The sequence below is a fragment of the Aptenodytes patagonicus genome, chromosome 1, assembly GCF_965638725.1.
Source record: "Aptenodytes patagonicus chromosome 1, bAptPat1.pri.cur, whole genome shotgun sequence".
Classification (NCBI taxonomy): domain Eukaryota; kingdom Metazoa; phylum Chordata; class Aves; order Sphenisciformes; family Spheniscidae; genus Aptenodytes; species Aptenodytes patagonicus.
In genome coordinates, this window is record NC_134949.1 from 54,408,885 (window position 1) to 54,426,321 (window position 17,437).

Consider the following 17,437-nt stretch of genomic DNA (forward strand, 5'->3'; position numbering starts at 1 on the left):
ATTTCTTTTATATTGCCTCAACGTCCCTTTCAAATATTAATAAGCATCGCAGTTATACTGTGGATTTCATGAAACCCAGAGAACATCCTCTGGGGTACAACAGTTAATGGAAAAACCTTGCTGTGTCCTGACTACAGGATTTTTTCCCCTCTAGGTGTATGGTTGGCTATGTTAATGCCAGTTTATCAGTATTTCTGGTGTCTGACTTTGAAAACCGTTCAGAGCCAACGTCAAATGGAAGTGAATTCTCTGGTTCACCATTAAAATATTGCAGGTAAGTATCTGATCAAAATACCTCTCTGCTTTAAGACATTGCAAGGGAGAAGCATCATGATAAATTTGGGGTTGGAACTAATTTTCAGAATTTAAAAAACAGTAATGGAAATAATTAACTGTGCTATTCAGGGACATGCTCATGGTACTGCTTGGCTGTTACCTGCATGATTCCTTCCTTAGATACAGGAGAAGTCAAAAAGTGGGTATCTGGCAGGTGTTCCTAATGCAGGATTTCTATGGTGTCATGGCTTGAATCAAACACAACCATCATGAAGAAGTATGGTATCAAAGGGCCAATAATAGGTGACTGATTACTTAGATACCAGTGAGATGAAACTGTAATCAGATTATGTCATAGCACATGCACAAGGAAGTCAAGGTTGCACAGAAGTGACCACACTGAGTTATTTCACAGGTCTGCCAGGCATAAACAGGGTCTGTCCTAAGCTACCTTTACGAAACCTCAGATCCAGCACTTCCTAATTCTTGAATGGTTAATATGTTTATGTCATTGCTTACAGGTGTAATTATTAGTAATAATCATATACTAGTGGTTTGAATCAAAATAAAATGAGCAATTAATTATCTGTATGTCTTTGTCCTCAGCCAACAGATTGGAGAAATAGCAGTGTGAGACTAGTCTGTAATGACAGATTTTGCACCTGATTGATTTTAATCAATCCAAAGAATCAAGGATCTGCATAAAGGTCTTAAATGGGGTCCCAACCAAAAATACCAAACAACAAATACAGCTACTATTTTTTTATTGCAACATTGGTTTACAAGCATGAGTCCTGGTAGCTGCAGATACACTTAGTCCCAGTATTTTTCACTGTGAAGAATTAAAATATCCTTTCATGAGTGCCTAAAGAACAAAAGATACTCTGTGATACAGCAAAAGTCAGTGATACTTCATGATATTGTGGCAATTTTATTAATAAGTTTGAGTGGTATAGCATAATGAACTGGGGGAGTGGCATTAATGCTTTCGTTTAACTAACTGATATTTAAGACTGTTGCAATTTATTTGGCAGAAAGAACATCCCAATGTTGAATCCGTAGATAACATTTTCTGTGGAGCAGAACCACTTTGAGAATACTCCATTCCACATTGCTTGCCATAGCGCCGTTCAGTAATGTTTTGTAACTCTGATCATTCTCCTCCCCCTCTTTAATTCCTTTCTTCCCCAACTTCAAGCATGAGGTTGCTGCTACTTAAAGCCGATGATGGAAATCCCATCAATAAAAAAAGTGTCCCCTCAATATCCCATAAACAGAACACTATTAAAATTGGTGTGATAAATCTCCAGAAGATAAATGTGTTCTTTTGGGGGACACTGAATTGTTATGTATATCTACCCTTGAAAGAAAATGAATGTCTTTCTTTAGCTGAGTTTATCAGATACTTAACCCACCTGAATTCTGCTAAAACATCAGTCATTTTAATTGCACTTCAAGCCAGATGTTGATAGTGAGGTAAGGAAATACTGTGTTCTACTGTGCAATAGCGTAGGCATTTTTACAGGAAGGCAGTCTGTCTGAACAAAAAACAGTGGCCATATTCAGTTCACTTCTGCTCGTCTGGAACCCAGATGGTGCCACGCTATTCTGGTTGTTTATAAAAGGTTTCCCCATTTCTTCATGTGTGGTGCTTGGTTCCTAGCAAGTACAAAAAGGAGACATACTCTACTGACTTGGGACTTGGTCCAGGGACTTCTGTTTTCAGGATGCTTAGGATATTGTAAAACATCCTAAACTATGAAGTCAGAATGCTGCTTGCAGAAGGGAAGAGCATCTCAGTTTTAAGAACTTGCACTTAGAGATACTGCAGTTTAAGAGAGGTTTGTTGCTGACTAAGATGTCAAGACACAGTTTATTTCATTTTGTGTAGCACCCTCTGCAATTTAAGAAGGTGAACCTTCAGGGAAAAATACAGATTATCATAGAGATGAAATAGCTTTATTTCTTTTGCTCATCTGAGTTTTTAGTTTCTTAAAACTAAAAAACTAACTTAGAGGTCAAGCTTAAGTGTATTATTTACCATGGTATTTTCAATATTTTTTATAATGGGTTTTCTGTCCCATCTAGGAAACAGATTAAGGAGAAAACAATTTTTACACTACTTTTAAATTAAGTTTCTGTAATAGTATTTTGGAATTAACATACTGCTAGTAGAAGTGGACTCCAGAATGTGTGACTTAAACAGATTAATGATTTGCTAATGTAATTTTGGAGTCTTCCTGGATCCAGCTTTCCCAATAGATTTCTCTAGTTACGTTATTGAGACCTAAAGTCTTTAAAGAAACATTCTGTGAGACAAGACACTAGATCCCTTTCTTACACAGCCCTTGCCCTGTTGGTATGCCAAGAGGTGCAGTTCTGGCAACACTAAAGTCAGGATGAGTCATGCTTTACACCAGGGATGGCCAACTAATTGACCAAGGGCCAGATGGAGCCCATGAGGCAGTTTTATATGGATTTTGGGAGGGCTGTCAGGCTGACAAAATTGGGGACATTTATGGTTTTAAAATTAACTTGTAGTGGGAAGAAAGTGGCCCTCAAAACAGCAGAGCATCCCACCCTGCTCCATGTTCTGAGGAGGTGCCTGCAAGGCACACATTGAGCTGCCGAGGAAGATGCTGTAGGGTCAAACTGCTGGTGCTGAGCACCCAACATTCTCTGTATTTGCTTTAGTAGTTTTGCTTCATACAGGCACTGGCCTGGTCCTTTGCACTGAATTTCCATTAGCAGCTGGAGTGCGAAGTGCACTCCCAGAGTGCATCTTACTGTTAGGTTTCATCTGAACGTAAACCCATTTGGGTGAACCAAAGCGTGGCAGTAGAGGTGATCGGGACACTTGCTTCAAAAGCATGCACCTGATCTGAAATAAAACACTAGTGTAGGCCCAGCCTAAGAAGCAAGCAGTGTTGTGGTAACTTGTACAGTCTGAACTGACATCATTTTGGTGCAGAAAATGCTATGATCAAGAGCAGCTGGGTTTTGGTTTTGCCTTCCTCCCGGGAAGCAGGGCAGGAGCTTGCTAACTACCGTACTCTGCTTGTCTTTCAGGTACAGGGACTACCGAGACCCTCCTCACTCCCCAGTGCCCTACGGTTACACGCTGCAGTTCTGGCATGTCTTAGCAGCACGGTTGGCTTTCATTATTGTATTTGAGGTCAGTGACCATTCAGGTGACAAAACAAAAACAACAAAATGAAACAAATTTCCCTTTGAAGCTTTTTCTTTGGGCTGACCTATGATGGCAGCTGTTGAGCTTTCTGTGTTAGTTTCTGCTGTTTATATTGTGCTTTGTATTCTCAGATCTGTTTTCTGAACAGTCACAGGTATTTAGGTTTTAACAAAAAGGGGAATGCAGGACTTTGAAAACTATAACAGTGAGTTGCAAAGAAGGGAAATAAATGAAGCTTTTATTTACTTTCTGAGGTCTGGCATTCATAACCTGTCTAGGCTGGGAAGCCATATACTGACTAGTGTGTGAGGAAGGGGAGTGAAGGAACTTGAGAAGAAAAGATGAAATCTGAACAACTGAAAGATGAAGATAGTTTAAGTTACAGTATTTACACATCTAGCTTTTTTCTCTATTTTTTTAATACCATTCATTTTGCCAGAATGATTAGCATCACAAAGATGATGACAATGAAAAGGATTCAATACCTTTGCCGATGTTCATAATATTAGTACTTACTGTCAGTATCTCAGAAATCTTTAAGACAAACCAAAGAAGATAATACCAACTTCACATGACCTGTATTCCCATGCTGATTTTGAAAAAGAGAGACAGGAGGGTAGATAAATAGGATGAGATCATTTACAAAACAAAATGCAGCTCTTAAGGCCTGAATTTCAGGTGCCTGAATATCCCTGCCAGAAACCAGGGGCTCAGCATCTCTCCAGCACAAGCAGTTTGAAATGCCTTTTACACTGTGAAGAAGCCAAACAGGGAACAAACGATTTTTAAAAACTCTTTACTCAATCCTCTGCTCTGAAATCATAGCAACAGGGCATCCAACATGGATATGGAAGCTATAATCACCCTAATTTATTGGCATAATGTTCGTGAGCACATACTGCATTTCTGACTCACATTACTGTGTAAATTCATTCTGAACTGTGAGCTTTCGAAGTACGTCTTTGGATCACAGAACAGGAGCATTTGTATTAGAGGAAAGGTGAAGGGGAAAGATTTTCTAGATTATTTCTTGCGTAGGGATGTCTCGGTGGCTCAGCAGAAGCCCAAGGTCTGCAGTGAATTCCCTCTGAAAGTCATTTTCAGCCCTTCCCAGAAGAAGGGGGAATATGGCACTGCAGGTTGGGCTCTCCGCTTCCTCTACACTGGGCTAACTCATTAGAGGTTGGTCCTAAGAAGATCGGCTCTTCCATCATCTCTGCCACAGTCAGGGAAGCATTAAGGGAAAGAAAGAAAGAAAGATTTGATAGAGGCCTGCTGGGCTCGATCTCTTCTTTGCTTCTTGAGCTGTTGGTACTGAGAGCCAGGGTATCTGTCTCCAGAAAGGACTACAAGAATGGATGGCCTTGGCAGGCTAGCCTAAGCAGTTTTAAGATTGAAGAGAGCCTGGCTTCTTAATACATGCTTGGCATAAAGGCAGCATGGCATAAGGGCAGAGATAACCGAGGCAAGAAAAATCAGCCCTGCTCAAGTCTCAGTGCCCAGCCAAATTTGCGACCTGCTGTGGAATAACTTTTTGTGTCTGCCCAATACTTGCATGAGAGATTTGACTTTGCTTTGTCCCAACCAAAGCCATAGGCTGGCTCACAGCTGTCTCCCTCAGCAGGGGTCACTCTGTTTATTGGCACTGCAAACTGTTTCCCTAACTGTATCTATGAAATCAAAAAGGTAATTGCAGCAGAAACCATGACTGTCTTTCTCTGTGGAAAACACTAATGGGTGTATTGTGATTGCTACAGCAATTACAGTAAAAGATTGCGCTAAGAGATAAGTGATTCAAGGTAGGTTTTTTCATAAATTAAGTGACTACTTAAGCTCAGACACCTTTTTGGCACTGTGCGTTTGGTTATTTTGGCTATCTTGACCTCCCTCAAAACCAAAAAAAAATGATTTCCTATCACTGCAAAAGGAATTATTTATCCACACTAAACTGACAGAAGCAGCTTTTTGTCTTTTTTTAGGTTCGGCAAAAAAACAGCAATTAAAGTATTGCGGGTTTATTTCTCATGAGGGAAGAACACGTTGGAAAACATGTTACACTCTCTTTTCAGTGGCTTTCAAAGGAAGGGTTCTGCTTGGAGAAGAAGAAATACCTTTATTTCTCCAATCTAGAATGAGTGTCCTTTCTGAGATGGAGGATTTTTCTGTTTCTCTGCTCCTCCTCTCAAGTGGAGTGAGTAAATCTCCAAGCAGCGTCTTTGATCAAACAAAAAAGGACACTCAAGCAATCCTTCCCCACCACACTCAAGCTTTGCTGTGGCACGCCTAAAACATGAGGGAGAAAGGATCAGTTACCTTGTATTTAATTGTGATGTTTAGTAAATGGGAATATTTCTTTGGATGAGAGACACAGTATAAGAAAAAATGTTTTGTTTTGCATAGGTAATTCATTGGTTCTGATACTGATGCAAGGGTTTTCTGGCAACAGGGAAGTATTACATCATTTGATCCTCCTCTTCTTGCAGAGCAATCCACTAATACCAGGCCCTGCCCAAACAACCTTACAGCAATCATGACCTCAAGGGTTTGAACACACAGGTCATATAACAGTTTTGAAACCTTATTTGAACACAGCTGCTCATAACCTTTGCTGCGATCCATACTCCACTGACTTTGGCTGGAGTTTTTGTGGGGAAAAAACTTCATGGTTTGGTTTCTTCAAATTTAGTAATGGATTTAGTTCTAACAGAGGATCTTTTTGTGAATTGGAAGGAGAGGGTTTTCAGAAGATATGGAAAGTACTTGTTTTCTTCCTATGATTTTCATTTTTTATCCCTTTTTTGTTTTCACAGCACCTTGTCTTTTGCATAAAGCACCTGATTTCCTACTTAATCCCAGATCTCCCAAAAGATCTGAGAGATCGAATGAGGAGAGAAAAGTACCTGATTCAGGAAATGATGTATGAAGCTGAACTAGAACGTCTGCAGAAAGAGCGGAAGGAAAGGAAGAAGAACGGAAAATCTTATCACAATGAGTGGCCATGATGGGGTGAGGAAGAAACTGCTTAAAAGAAGATAGGAATTCTGTTTCTAAAAATTTCCTGGTTTTCTGCAATGGAGAGTGCGCTGAAAGGAATAGCCAGTCAATGTTGTGTGCACTTAGCACATGTGCGCCCGTGTTTAATAGGGTGCATATTGTCATAAGCCTTTTGAAATTAGTGGTCTTGCAAAGCTTAGTCTTCTCCAGAGCTAATGTCAGCATGAGCGGATCAGGCCAATGCTTAAGTCTCTGCACTCTTTCCAGGAAGCTCCCAGGCCCTGACTTAAATTCAAGGCCCCAAACTTCAAAGCAGTTATATATCTTACAGTGTTTTACAGAACTCAGTGTTCTTATGGCTCATTCTCACGACCAAGTAGCTACTTCATAACCAGTGACTGCGTGTTGGCAACATGGCAGTACTTGTCCATGTGTGTGGCCACCACCTGCAGCACATGCATGGCAACGTTGTCCCTTTCCACAGTGGACTAAGCTGTGTTAGCTCGCATTTACCATGAGTTAAGGTCACATATGTGGACCATTTCCATTACTCCAACCATATTGAAATATTTTTTAGGAGGAGATGCTTGATCAGGAGTCTAATCAACTGGTCTAACAATGCTGAAAAATTTAGGTGTGCAGAAGTGCTGACAGATAGACAAGCATCTAAATGTGGCCAGAGGTATCTAACTGTAGGGTCATTTATTTGGAAATGATACTGTGAAAAGTTGGTAATATGTATTAAAGATTTGAACAGTGCCTTTTCAGCTATAGGACTGTCTGGTCTCTGAAGGAAACAAATCAGGCTAGGGCATCTTGCCCAGAACTGCCCGTCTATTTGTATTGCAAGGTCACATTGAGGCCTTGTCAGGAATTAGGGTGTATGGCACACATAACAGAATACAGACTGTGTCTTAAAGACCTATCTGCATAAGTAAAACAAAAAAAAAACCAACAGATGAACAAGGTCAGCAGAGCAAAAGAACAGAGTCATCCAGAATCTCTACACTTGTAACATTTTCTTTATTCATCCTTCTGTCGGAGTTTCCCTTTGTTCAGTGTCGACGACGGAGCGGGAGTTGCGATTCCGGAGTAATGACAGATCTCAATATGAGTATGGTCATTCTCCTTTATTTACACTTATAACAGGGCTTATATAGTTAACTGCTATGGACACGCGCTACCTGCAGCTTGCAGATAGGTTACAGCCTTGTGTTCACGCGCATCTATCCTCTAGCAGATTGGCCCGTTCTTTCTGATCATGCGAAATGCCTTCATGGTCTTTATCTTGTTTTTCTCCTTCCAGCTGCACATTCCTTTCTCCGTTGTTTTCTGCTTAAGTGTCTTGTTATGCCGGGTGGTGCAGTGTTTGCTCATTAAAATCAAACTCAGGAATGTCCGTTAGTGAGACTCCCATTCCCACATCTCCCCCTTTTTGTTTTACTAGAAACACTGCTGAAACCGATCTTTCAATCATTTTTCGTATACATTGCAACAAACAGGGTACACAAACCAAAAATGCATATAAATACTATTACACATATCCCTCTTAGCTTGGCTAGTCCTTTTAACCAGCCACGAGGAGGAGCTGTCTGATACCCGCAAGTCTGCAAACGCAGCAGCCAGGGGGTCTTTCTCCCCGGTCACTCCCCCATCATTCACCGGAACGGATGGGGTGGCTGGGCACGCTCTTCATAACAACCTATAATTGGTTAATCACAGCTGTCCACGCGTTCACAACACCCTTCTCATCGGTAGCTGCCAGCTGGTCCCGCCGATCTCTGCCTCCTCCTTATCCCGGGTGTTGTTCCGCTGTTGTTGTTCATCACGTAGTGAGGCTCCTTCTTCTGCTCAGGGAAGGATGGTCAAGGTCACCAGCCGTCTTTGTCAGCATATCCCTGCTACTGTTAAAAACATGGGTTGCTCATGGATACTAGATCGTGCCCCTGCTGTACCAGCCACTCCTCCACAATTCCCCCTTCTTGTTTTTGAGCAACCCAGACTTGATTAACAATTTTCATAATTGTTTTCTTCACACAGCTAAAAATTATACAAGAGCATATACTTATTACTAATATAACAATTAAAATGCGTAAGCTTTCTTTTATTAAACTTATTATCCAAGATGGCAGTTCCCCAAATATATTCTTAAGCCAGGTATCGAATAACCCGTGATCTTGTTGAATATTCTTGGTGTGGTCCTTTAACCATTGTAGCTGTTTGTGGATTGACTCCCCATGGTCAGACAGATTCATACAACACATCCCTTCAAAATCCTCACACCCATGTCCTTGTGCTAGTAACAGAAAGTCAATAGCAGCTCTATTCTGTAAAATCGCATGATGGAAGGTATCCTGATCTGCAAGTAATTTTTCAATAAGCTCTGTTGTCACATCAGCCTGCTTTTTAGCCCAACAAGCTAATTTCCCTACCTCATTTAGGGCCCTCGCAGCTGCAGCACCTGGTACAAATAGTGAAAGGAAGACCTTTTCGGTGTCGCTAGGCAGAATTACGTCATCACGACAGTCTGGGGAAAGACCCGTGGCGGCTCTTTTTTGTCTTTGTTGTTGCCCTTTTCTTGTTATGGTTTTCCACCAATTTTCTCCCGGGGCCAACAGGGTCAATTTTCCTAAGTAGCATGGCCCTCCTACAGCATTTGCTGGGATACCCTGCCAGGCCCTGTCCCCACATATTAAAAATACCTGTGGGGGCAATGCCTTTGGGGTACCATTGTTCCAGATCCCTATTCCTCCCTTTGTTTCCGCTCCAGCCGCTCCTAAAGCATAGGTGTTACCACTGTCATTGGTACCACAAAAATCGCCCGCATCCTGATACTTGTAGTAAGATGCGTGAGAGGTGACATTAGTCCACCCTGTCCAATTTCTTGCCTGGTAGAAGTGGATATCCGTCTGTAGGGGTCCCCCAAATATAAAACATGTCTGAGTCCAATTTTTAGATGTATTTCCAACTCGCATCGACCCTAATAGTTCCAACTCCTGGGGATTCCAGGGTAGCGAGTGATTTAATCCTTTTATCAAGTTAGCACTACAGTTGCTAGTTGCAGTCACATTAGTACAGCTGCCAGTACTGAACCTGGCAAAGTCACCTTCCTTATATCCAGGCATACCTAACAAACAAGTCCTAAACGGCTCAGTTGCTGAGGCGAGGGAAAGGCAAAACGCGGGCTGCCCTGTTTTATTTGCCCAGGTTACCCACATATTTTCCCTTGGGTTAATGCGATGTATAGTTGCCGACCGTGGGATTGTTAAGATTAGCCCAATTACGATCACATCTGCCTGGCTCAACATTTTCTCTTCTAGGCGAATTGCCTTTCTTTTTTTGTTGGTTTTTTTTTGTTTTGGTTTTTTTTTTTTTTTTAAACAATAATCAATTTGGCAGTTTCGTGGACTGTATTTCGTGTCCAGTGGTTATTAATATTCTATACAGCACTATTTCTTTTAGATAGCAAGTTTCAGATCACCTTTGTGCGCGCGTGCACCGGGCCCAGCATTTCTTATCACAATGTACAACTGACACAATACTCACGGTACACACCGTAGGCACTCTTTGTTTTTGTTTTTTTTTTTGTTTGTTGGAGGTTTTTTTTGTTTTTTTTTTTTCTTTTTTTTTCTTTTTTTTTTTTTTTTTCCACGTATCGCCCCCCACAAGCAATCGACAAAATGACTATACGCTTCAGTGGCACCTTGCTGTACAGAACTAAAAGATGGAGTGGACGAACCGGGTAAGGCTAAAAAGGCGTCTAGCACCAGTTTGGCAGACAACTGCAACAAAGCAATAGGAAAAACCAACTGAGCATTAATATCATTAAACCTTCCCGTCCCCGTTATCATTTCCGCGGTAATCCCATAGAGGGGATCCCCCTGCGTTTGATGCTGTGCCGCAGCACTTGCCGCCCGCCGTGACCATTCCGACCCCCACAACAAATACTGCGTAGGTGACAATAAAAGCCTCATAAGGTTTTGGCAGTCAGCAGGGCACATCAGGTCAGCCGAAAAAATCCAGATTACAATTTGACGTGAAGCTTCTGATTTTATCCCATACTGGGACACAGTGTTTTTTGCTTGCTGTAGGATTTTCCAATCGTGAGGTGCCCACTTATTGCCGTTATTCTCTTGCAGCACAGGAAAAGCACTCGCCCCCAAGCTGGATACCGCTTGCCACTGCCCGTCCAGCATAGCGTCTCTAGCCACTTCGCTCCAGCGTCTGGGCTGAACCGTCGCTGGTGGTCCAGAGAGGCAAGGGGGTAGGGATTCCCCTGACGCCCCGGACAGGTGCTCCATCCCTCCCCTCTGGGCTGTAATTGTTAAGTCCTGTAACTGTTGCACTACCTTCTTCAGGAGCTCATTAGTCTCAGCCATACTCTGTTCTTTGCTGTCACCCTGTGGTGGAGTAGACGCACCTGAAGAGACTCCTAGAGGTGGGGCTGTTGGCCATGGAGGGGTTAACGGAACCAGCCGCTCCTCCTCTCCGGGTCGTCGCTCTTCCGCCACCGTCTCAGGTGAAAGAGGGGCCCCGTTACCGCTAGTTTCTGCATCTTTGCAGTCCGTAAGCGGAGGGTACGTTTCAAGCAGTTCAGAAGCACCGTCACCCCCCAGAACACTATACTTGGCTTCCAAGGCAGTTCGTTTGGGGGTACCCGACATACCTCGGACTGCAGACGGCCCAAAGAACCGAAACAGTCCAGATGTTGTATTCTTCGGTCTATCAGGCAAGGGTTCTGGGGCTAGCATTTGAGTGGCTGCACAAGCCACCTTTCTTTCAGCTTTCATGGTTTTTAAAGTCTCTAACACAGACCTCCATAGTTCCCGCACTGTTTTAATCTCCTTCTTTGACTTTTCATCCCCCGTGATAGTCTGCTCCCACATAGTATTGCCAAGCTCTCGCCACTCAAGGTCAGAAAAAATAGTTTGACTGTCCTTAAAATGTCCCCAACGTTGTCCTAATTTAATCAACGTACATAATTGTTTTACCGTTGTCTCGATCCCTCTCTTGGAGAGGATGCTTACGAGCAACACAGCTGCCGCCTCTGTTTCCATGATAGCGGTCGCTCACTGGGAGGCAGTTGGCCAGACTGCTCCGTTATCTTATCCCCCTCCGATCATCGGGATAGTACAACTCCCAGCCGCTTTTCTCCCGCTCCCCTTCTCTCGCTGCTCTTACCGCAGTCTCGAAGATATGCGCCGAACCATCCTCTGCTACCAGATGTCGGAGTTTCCCTTTGTTCAGTGTCGACGACGGAGCGGGAGTTGCGATTCCGGAGTAATGACAGATCTCAATATGAGTATGGTCATTCTCCTTTATTTACACTTATAACAGGGCTTATATAGTTAACTGCTATGGACACGCTCTACCTGCAGCTTGCAGATAGGTTACAGCCTTGTGTTCACGCGCATCTATCCTCTAGCAGATTGGCCCGTTCTTTCTGATCATGCGAAATGCCTTCATGGTCTTTATCTTGTTTTTCTCCTTCCAGCTGCACATTCCTTTCTCCGTTGTTTTCTGCTTAAGTGTCTTGTTATGCCGGGTGGTGCAGTGTTTGCTCATTAAAATCAAACTCAGGAATGTCCGTTAGTGAGACTCCCATTCCCACATCCTTCCATTATCTATGAAGGGGTGGAGGGGAAAAATGAAACAACGGACTGTAGTATGAAGGAGCATGAAATTCTTCATGCAGAGCAATTCTACACAGGCTTCAGAATTAGATTTGGGTGAAATGGGCCACTGCCTATATCCTTTTGCAAATTCTTTAGCATTAAGAAATTAAAAATTTCCCAGATCATTAACCCAAAATAGTGGAGTTGGTCTGAAGACTGCAGAAGTGTTGGATGGAGCAACATGAATCAAAATGCTGAGTGTTGTGAAAGCTCTACCACCTCTTGCCTCAAAGTGGTAACACTGTAATTCTTGCAGAACATGCAGTGGCATAATCAGCCACAACACGAAGAAGGAAGTTCAAAAGCCAAGACTGTAAGAAGCCACGTGGAAGCAAGTCTATGTCCTGGTGAGGGTACAGCTAGATGCAAAATACTGGAGCTGATCCATTTGCTTAGCCCTTTTCCAAATAACTGGAGCTCCATAAAAATTATAGTTTTCTCAGCAATCTTAAGGAACTGTGACCTTGTTAGTTTGAAGATATTTAAGAGGGAGGAAAATTCAGCAAGTTGTTTCTACAAGTTCTCCTGGAAATCATTCGATAGAAGGGCTAGAATTTGCCCTTCTTGACAGACCACACAATGCAAGACCCTAAGAATGGATGCCTCAAGCTCCACAAGACAACAGGACCGCTTGTGCCAAGACCCCATGTTGCCAAATTAGATCTATTAAATTCTTTCTACTCCAAGGGAGAACTGTGCTATTTCCATGCAGGGGGAAGGTTTTAATGAAAGGTAATACGGCTTGAGGAAGGAGAGGGGTGGAAGAATATGTATGCACCCTCATCTCTGTAGCCACTGCCTGCCAACACTTTGCTTCCTTGCAGCAAGCAACCTCCTCCAGTAGTGACCCATCACCCTACGTGAAGAGGATAAATAGCACAGCAGCTCCCATTTATCAGGTGCTCTTGGCCCAAACCTGAAGGTCCCATGAGGCAACATAAGCACCGAAGGAATTTCAGGACTAATCTGTTCTCTGTTGACTCAGTGCCAAACTGAGTGGGGAGCACGACTAGTGGTTGTGGGGTGTATTCCTGCCTAATGAGGAAGTGAACTTGTTCATCTTTGCTTTAGCTTACAGCAGCTGTGGACACATCCCACGTGGGCAGTGGAGAAACGGGGGTATTTCTGTCTCTGTGAGTAGGGGGTGGGGATTAGGCAATGTCATTTTCCGATACACATATGCCAGATGGGTTAGTATTTACCATCCACCACGTACGGGTGTGTACTGCACTTGCAGTCTGGGGACTCTCGGGCAGGATCGCTGTGCAAAATCCCATTCAGACCAAAGTCACACGAGCAATTGGATTAGTTTGCATACCCTCTGTTTAATATCTAAAACAACAGATGACAAGAGCTTAGAAGCTGTTTGCTAAGTAGTAAAGTGAGACATGAGTCATGCATAAAACCGGCGTCACCCATATGAGTGTGAACCTTTGCAAACTCCTGCAGTAAGATACAGCTTTGTCAGTGTAGATCTCAATAACTTCCGAGAACTGAACTGAAACCTAGTAGAATATAAACTGTCTTCCACTCCAGAGGAATATAATGTGCCAAAACAAATAAAGTGCAGCAGAAATACAATAGATAATAATTGCTTTTGAGACTAGTTTTCAACATAGCTACATTATGTTGAATTTTCATGACAATGCATTGCTAGAAGTTGTGTCCCGTTCTGCTCTAAATGAGAACACGAGTTGGCTGCTTACCAAGCTCGTGCTGAGCATGATGCTGAACGGGGCTCTGACCTCCCTGGCGGATCCCGAGTACGTTTCTGTCACTTAATGTTGACCAGTCAACCCACCGAGGTTTCTGTGCTGCTGGTCTGCTGAGTAGATTTCCCTCGAGTCCTTCAGAGCTATGTAGCAGAACACTCAGGAAAGATGACCCCTTTTTATTTATTTTATTAATTGGGAAAAGATAATACAACTAATAGGCTAATAATAATAATAAATGGAATTTTAATGGTCTCTAGATAGCAAGTTTATGCCGTTCCCTTCTTTCTGATCTGATGGTGGCTTTTGTTTAAACCTCCAGGTGACCGTCCTATATGTTGTTTACTTATTCCAGCTCCACAAGAGCACTACCTTCAAGGGAATGAGAAAAAATGCAACCTCAATGCATGCCACAGACATTTTACATAGCAAGCAGGACAGAACACGTCAAAGGATTTACTGTGAAATCAGCATAGGATTGATCTCCATAGACCACTCTTGACAGCAAGCATGTACTTCATCAGCAGTTACACACCAGTTTTTAAAACCAAGGAAAAAAATTGTATATTGGGACTGTTTTTCAGCCCGTTTGCTACGTTTTTTGCATTCTGTCCCATGTTGGTTTTACAGCTCTTAGAATAAAAAATGTAAACGAACAACCTGGATACTTTGACAAAAGAAAAATCCTAGGTATAAAACATCATCTGCGTTCAAGCCACCAAATACTACAACAGAAACCGTGTTTACAAATCAGTTCTTTTTTATTTTAAATCTTTCTGAGGGGAGTTATGTTATTTACCATATATATAATATATATATATAAAGTATATAGAGAGATTGTTTATTTGTAAATAGAAAAATCCTATGGAGAAGAATGTCAAGTTTTCACACTTTAAAAAAAAATCATCAACATAAAGCCATGTTTAATGCTTGTATAATGTGATGCAATAAACTTTAAAATAAATTATGCATATGAAATATTTGCTGTTTGGCATTCATGAGTTATTTTCTGTTTACCTTATTTGTTCAGCAAGCAAGCAGACCAGTCAGGTGGAAGCAAATTTAAACGCAGACCAAAAAGGGCCAAAATCTGTCACTACTTTCTCTCTGTGGATCCTTTGTGTATTCACATAGTCAAATATTGTTCCTGTTGTGTTTTTTGTTCTTTTTTTAACGTTCCTACTTGTTTTGTCTCTTGACCCTGCCAGATGCAGCATGCAATTTGGACAGTGTGGAGTGCTCCCATGCCCATGGAATTAATCAGCTTTGAGCATCCTGCATTTCTTTGTCGGGTGAGCTTTTAGCTGGGAGAGATGAAGGATCAGGGTGCAGGAGTGTGATGGAGACACCAAGAATTATGTTGCTGCTTTTACACAGACAAGGCCCTGGCTGAGAGTCCAACTAGCAGAGGACAGTATATGATCCCAGAGAAAATATTATTCAAAGTTAATTAGTTGCTTTAATTAGTGATGCCAATTAAAACAAGAAGCATATAGAAAAAAGTAAAGCAGAAGGAGTCACTTTGTAGCTCTGCAGCAATCATGGGAGGTTAGTTAGCAAGAAATGGGGTAGTTGCGGGGGTCATCTGCAAAGCTTAAGAATGTTTGTCTCTAAACCGCTTACAGCAAGATATTCTCCCCAGTGAAATCTCATCTTGACGTTGTGATTGTGGACCAATAGGTATCACCTGGCCCAAACTTTCACCTCATACCAAAATCAGAGTTAAATGACTGCTCAGTGCTCAAATAGTGACTTCAAGCAATAAGTGAAGGTAAGTTGGTCATTTATGTGTTTTCTCTGTTTTAAACAACTACGTGAATTCAAAGCACTGAGAAAAAAAACTCTGGTGCTACATTTCTTAACTATGATAACTGGGAAGATTAGTCTTTACTCCAGGAACAAAATAGGTAGAAGTCACAGATCATCCAAGGCAGTTTAAGGCAGTATCAATTACAGTGCAAACAGCAATCTCGGCACAGAGTGGTGCTGCAACGAAGGCCACGCTGGTGCTGTTTAACACAGCAGTGAGCAGTCACCCTCCCGAGAAGTACATTCAGATGAGAATTCAGCATGTTTGTTGTGAGGGCTGTAGCCCTACCAGCAGGCACACAGGTCAAGGGCTTGCTACAGGCTTCTGTTCTCTCTGTCCACAGCTTACTCTGTGCCATAAAGCACAGGTACACAGGGGCACACCTGTCCATTTCAGCACTCTGCAGCAGCATGGAGATACCAGTACTTATCCTTTTTCAGATCTGTGTGCTGAAAGTACCTGGCAAGTATAAATTATTATATTCCAAGGCTCAAGAACTATTCTGTAGCACAAAATGCAGTATCTATTTCTATGTCATGAAGACAAGGCACAAGGCTGAATGAGCTGCATTTATCTTCTGAGACTTGAGAAGCACAGCTGGCTCATTCAGTCAGTGGAATAGTTGTCTCAGAGTGACTAGGATAGTCCCAGAACAGAGACCCCAGTCCTGAATCCCAGATGACTTTATTCAGGATGCTATCATTTCTCTCAGAGCTTAGATATACGGACACAAGACATAACTCATGGGATCTATCCTGCTCGCTCACAGTCCTTCCACACAGTGGCTTTAGGCACTTACCTGGTCACAGAGAGGCAGCAGAGGAATGGGAGACAAGGGGCTGGCCCTAAACTCTGCATTGGATCATGCAAACCAGTGCTTCAGGAGGCAAAGGGGAAACCTGCCTCCATCATGCCGTTTTGCACTGGGTTAGCCGATGGAGACGTGCCCCTGGTGGCAACCCATACAGTGTCTGTCTGGCCTGTGCTCCTCTAGTAGAGGTCTGCTCCTTGAAACCCATTTTTTCTTCCTAATGTTGTCTGATCCTGTCAGTTCATCTTATGCAGTAGATCATCAAGTGCCCTCTGTCACAGGGGCACGGAATAAATTGATTTAGATGCTCAAGGGCCCCAGTCAAGGTAGATAAACTAGCACTGTTTCATATTTGAAGTTACAGCAGCTCAGCACCTGGCACAAATGCAGCATAACTTTTAGAAAGCATTTAAGACACGCAGTCAGTTTTTCATTTGATTCTCAAGCATGACTGCTTTATAAGCTTCACAGCTCGACTTTCCTGCAATGGCTTTTATTTTCCAACTTGATTCTGCTGCTGTAGGGGAGTTTTAAACACCCATGTATAGCCATAGCAAAAAGTCTGCAGTACAAAAACAACACAGTGGGTCAGCGTCTGTTCCCTGCTGTACCAGAAAGCACACAGGAGAAGGAAGCAATGGGGGTTTTCACCCTCCCAAACCACAAGTACAGTGCATGGTCTGGAGTGGATGCACCATTCAGCTTCTCTTGGCAGCCCAGCCAGAGGATGAGCTATCCCATGCCCTGCAGCCCTGGAGAAGTCTTCACTAAATGACAGCCTCTGCGATCCCTTCCCCGTCCTGGGGGATTGTGCAGTGGACTCTGCCTGCCTGCCAAAACACACGACGTGCTCTTGCCTGATCTGGACCAACCTTGACCATGAATCCCCAGAGTGACGACAGGGACTGCGTGAACACAAATGGCTGCATGAGGTTTCAGCTCACAGCTCCGCAGATAACAGCAGTGGCA

At 42.8% G+C, this 17,437-nt stretch overlaps 2 protein-coding genes across 5 annotated transcripts in view; one reads left to right on the forward strand and one right to left on the reverse strand.

Moving 5' to 3' along the window:
• Positions 1–14,825, forward strand: part of ANO4 (anoctamin 4) — a 150,537-nt gene extending 135,712 nt beyond the window's left edge. For all 4 annotated transcript variants that reach the window (XM_076335459.1, XM_076335466.1, XM_076335473.1 and 1 more), the window contains 4 exons: positions 155–274; positions 3,346–3,451; positions 6,277–6,472; positions 14,170–14,825. In XM_076335459.1, coding sequence (XP_076191574.1) covers positions 155–274; positions 3,346–3,451; positions 6,277–6,468 — 418 coding nt within the window. In that variant the 3' untranslated portion in view covers positions 6,469–6,472; positions 14,170–14,825. The remainder of the gene's footprint in view (positions 1–154; positions 275–3,345; positions 3,452–6,276; positions 6,473–14,169) is intronic.
• SLC5A8 (solute carrier family 5 member 8) overlaps positions 14,172–17,437 on the reverse strand; it is a 34,370-nt gene continuing 31,104 nt past the window's right edge. The window contains exon 16 of the transcript XR_012995093.1: positions 14,172–14,219. The gene's annotated coding sequence lies outside the window, so the exon portion shown is untranslated. The remainder of the gene's footprint in view (positions 14,220–17,437) is intronic.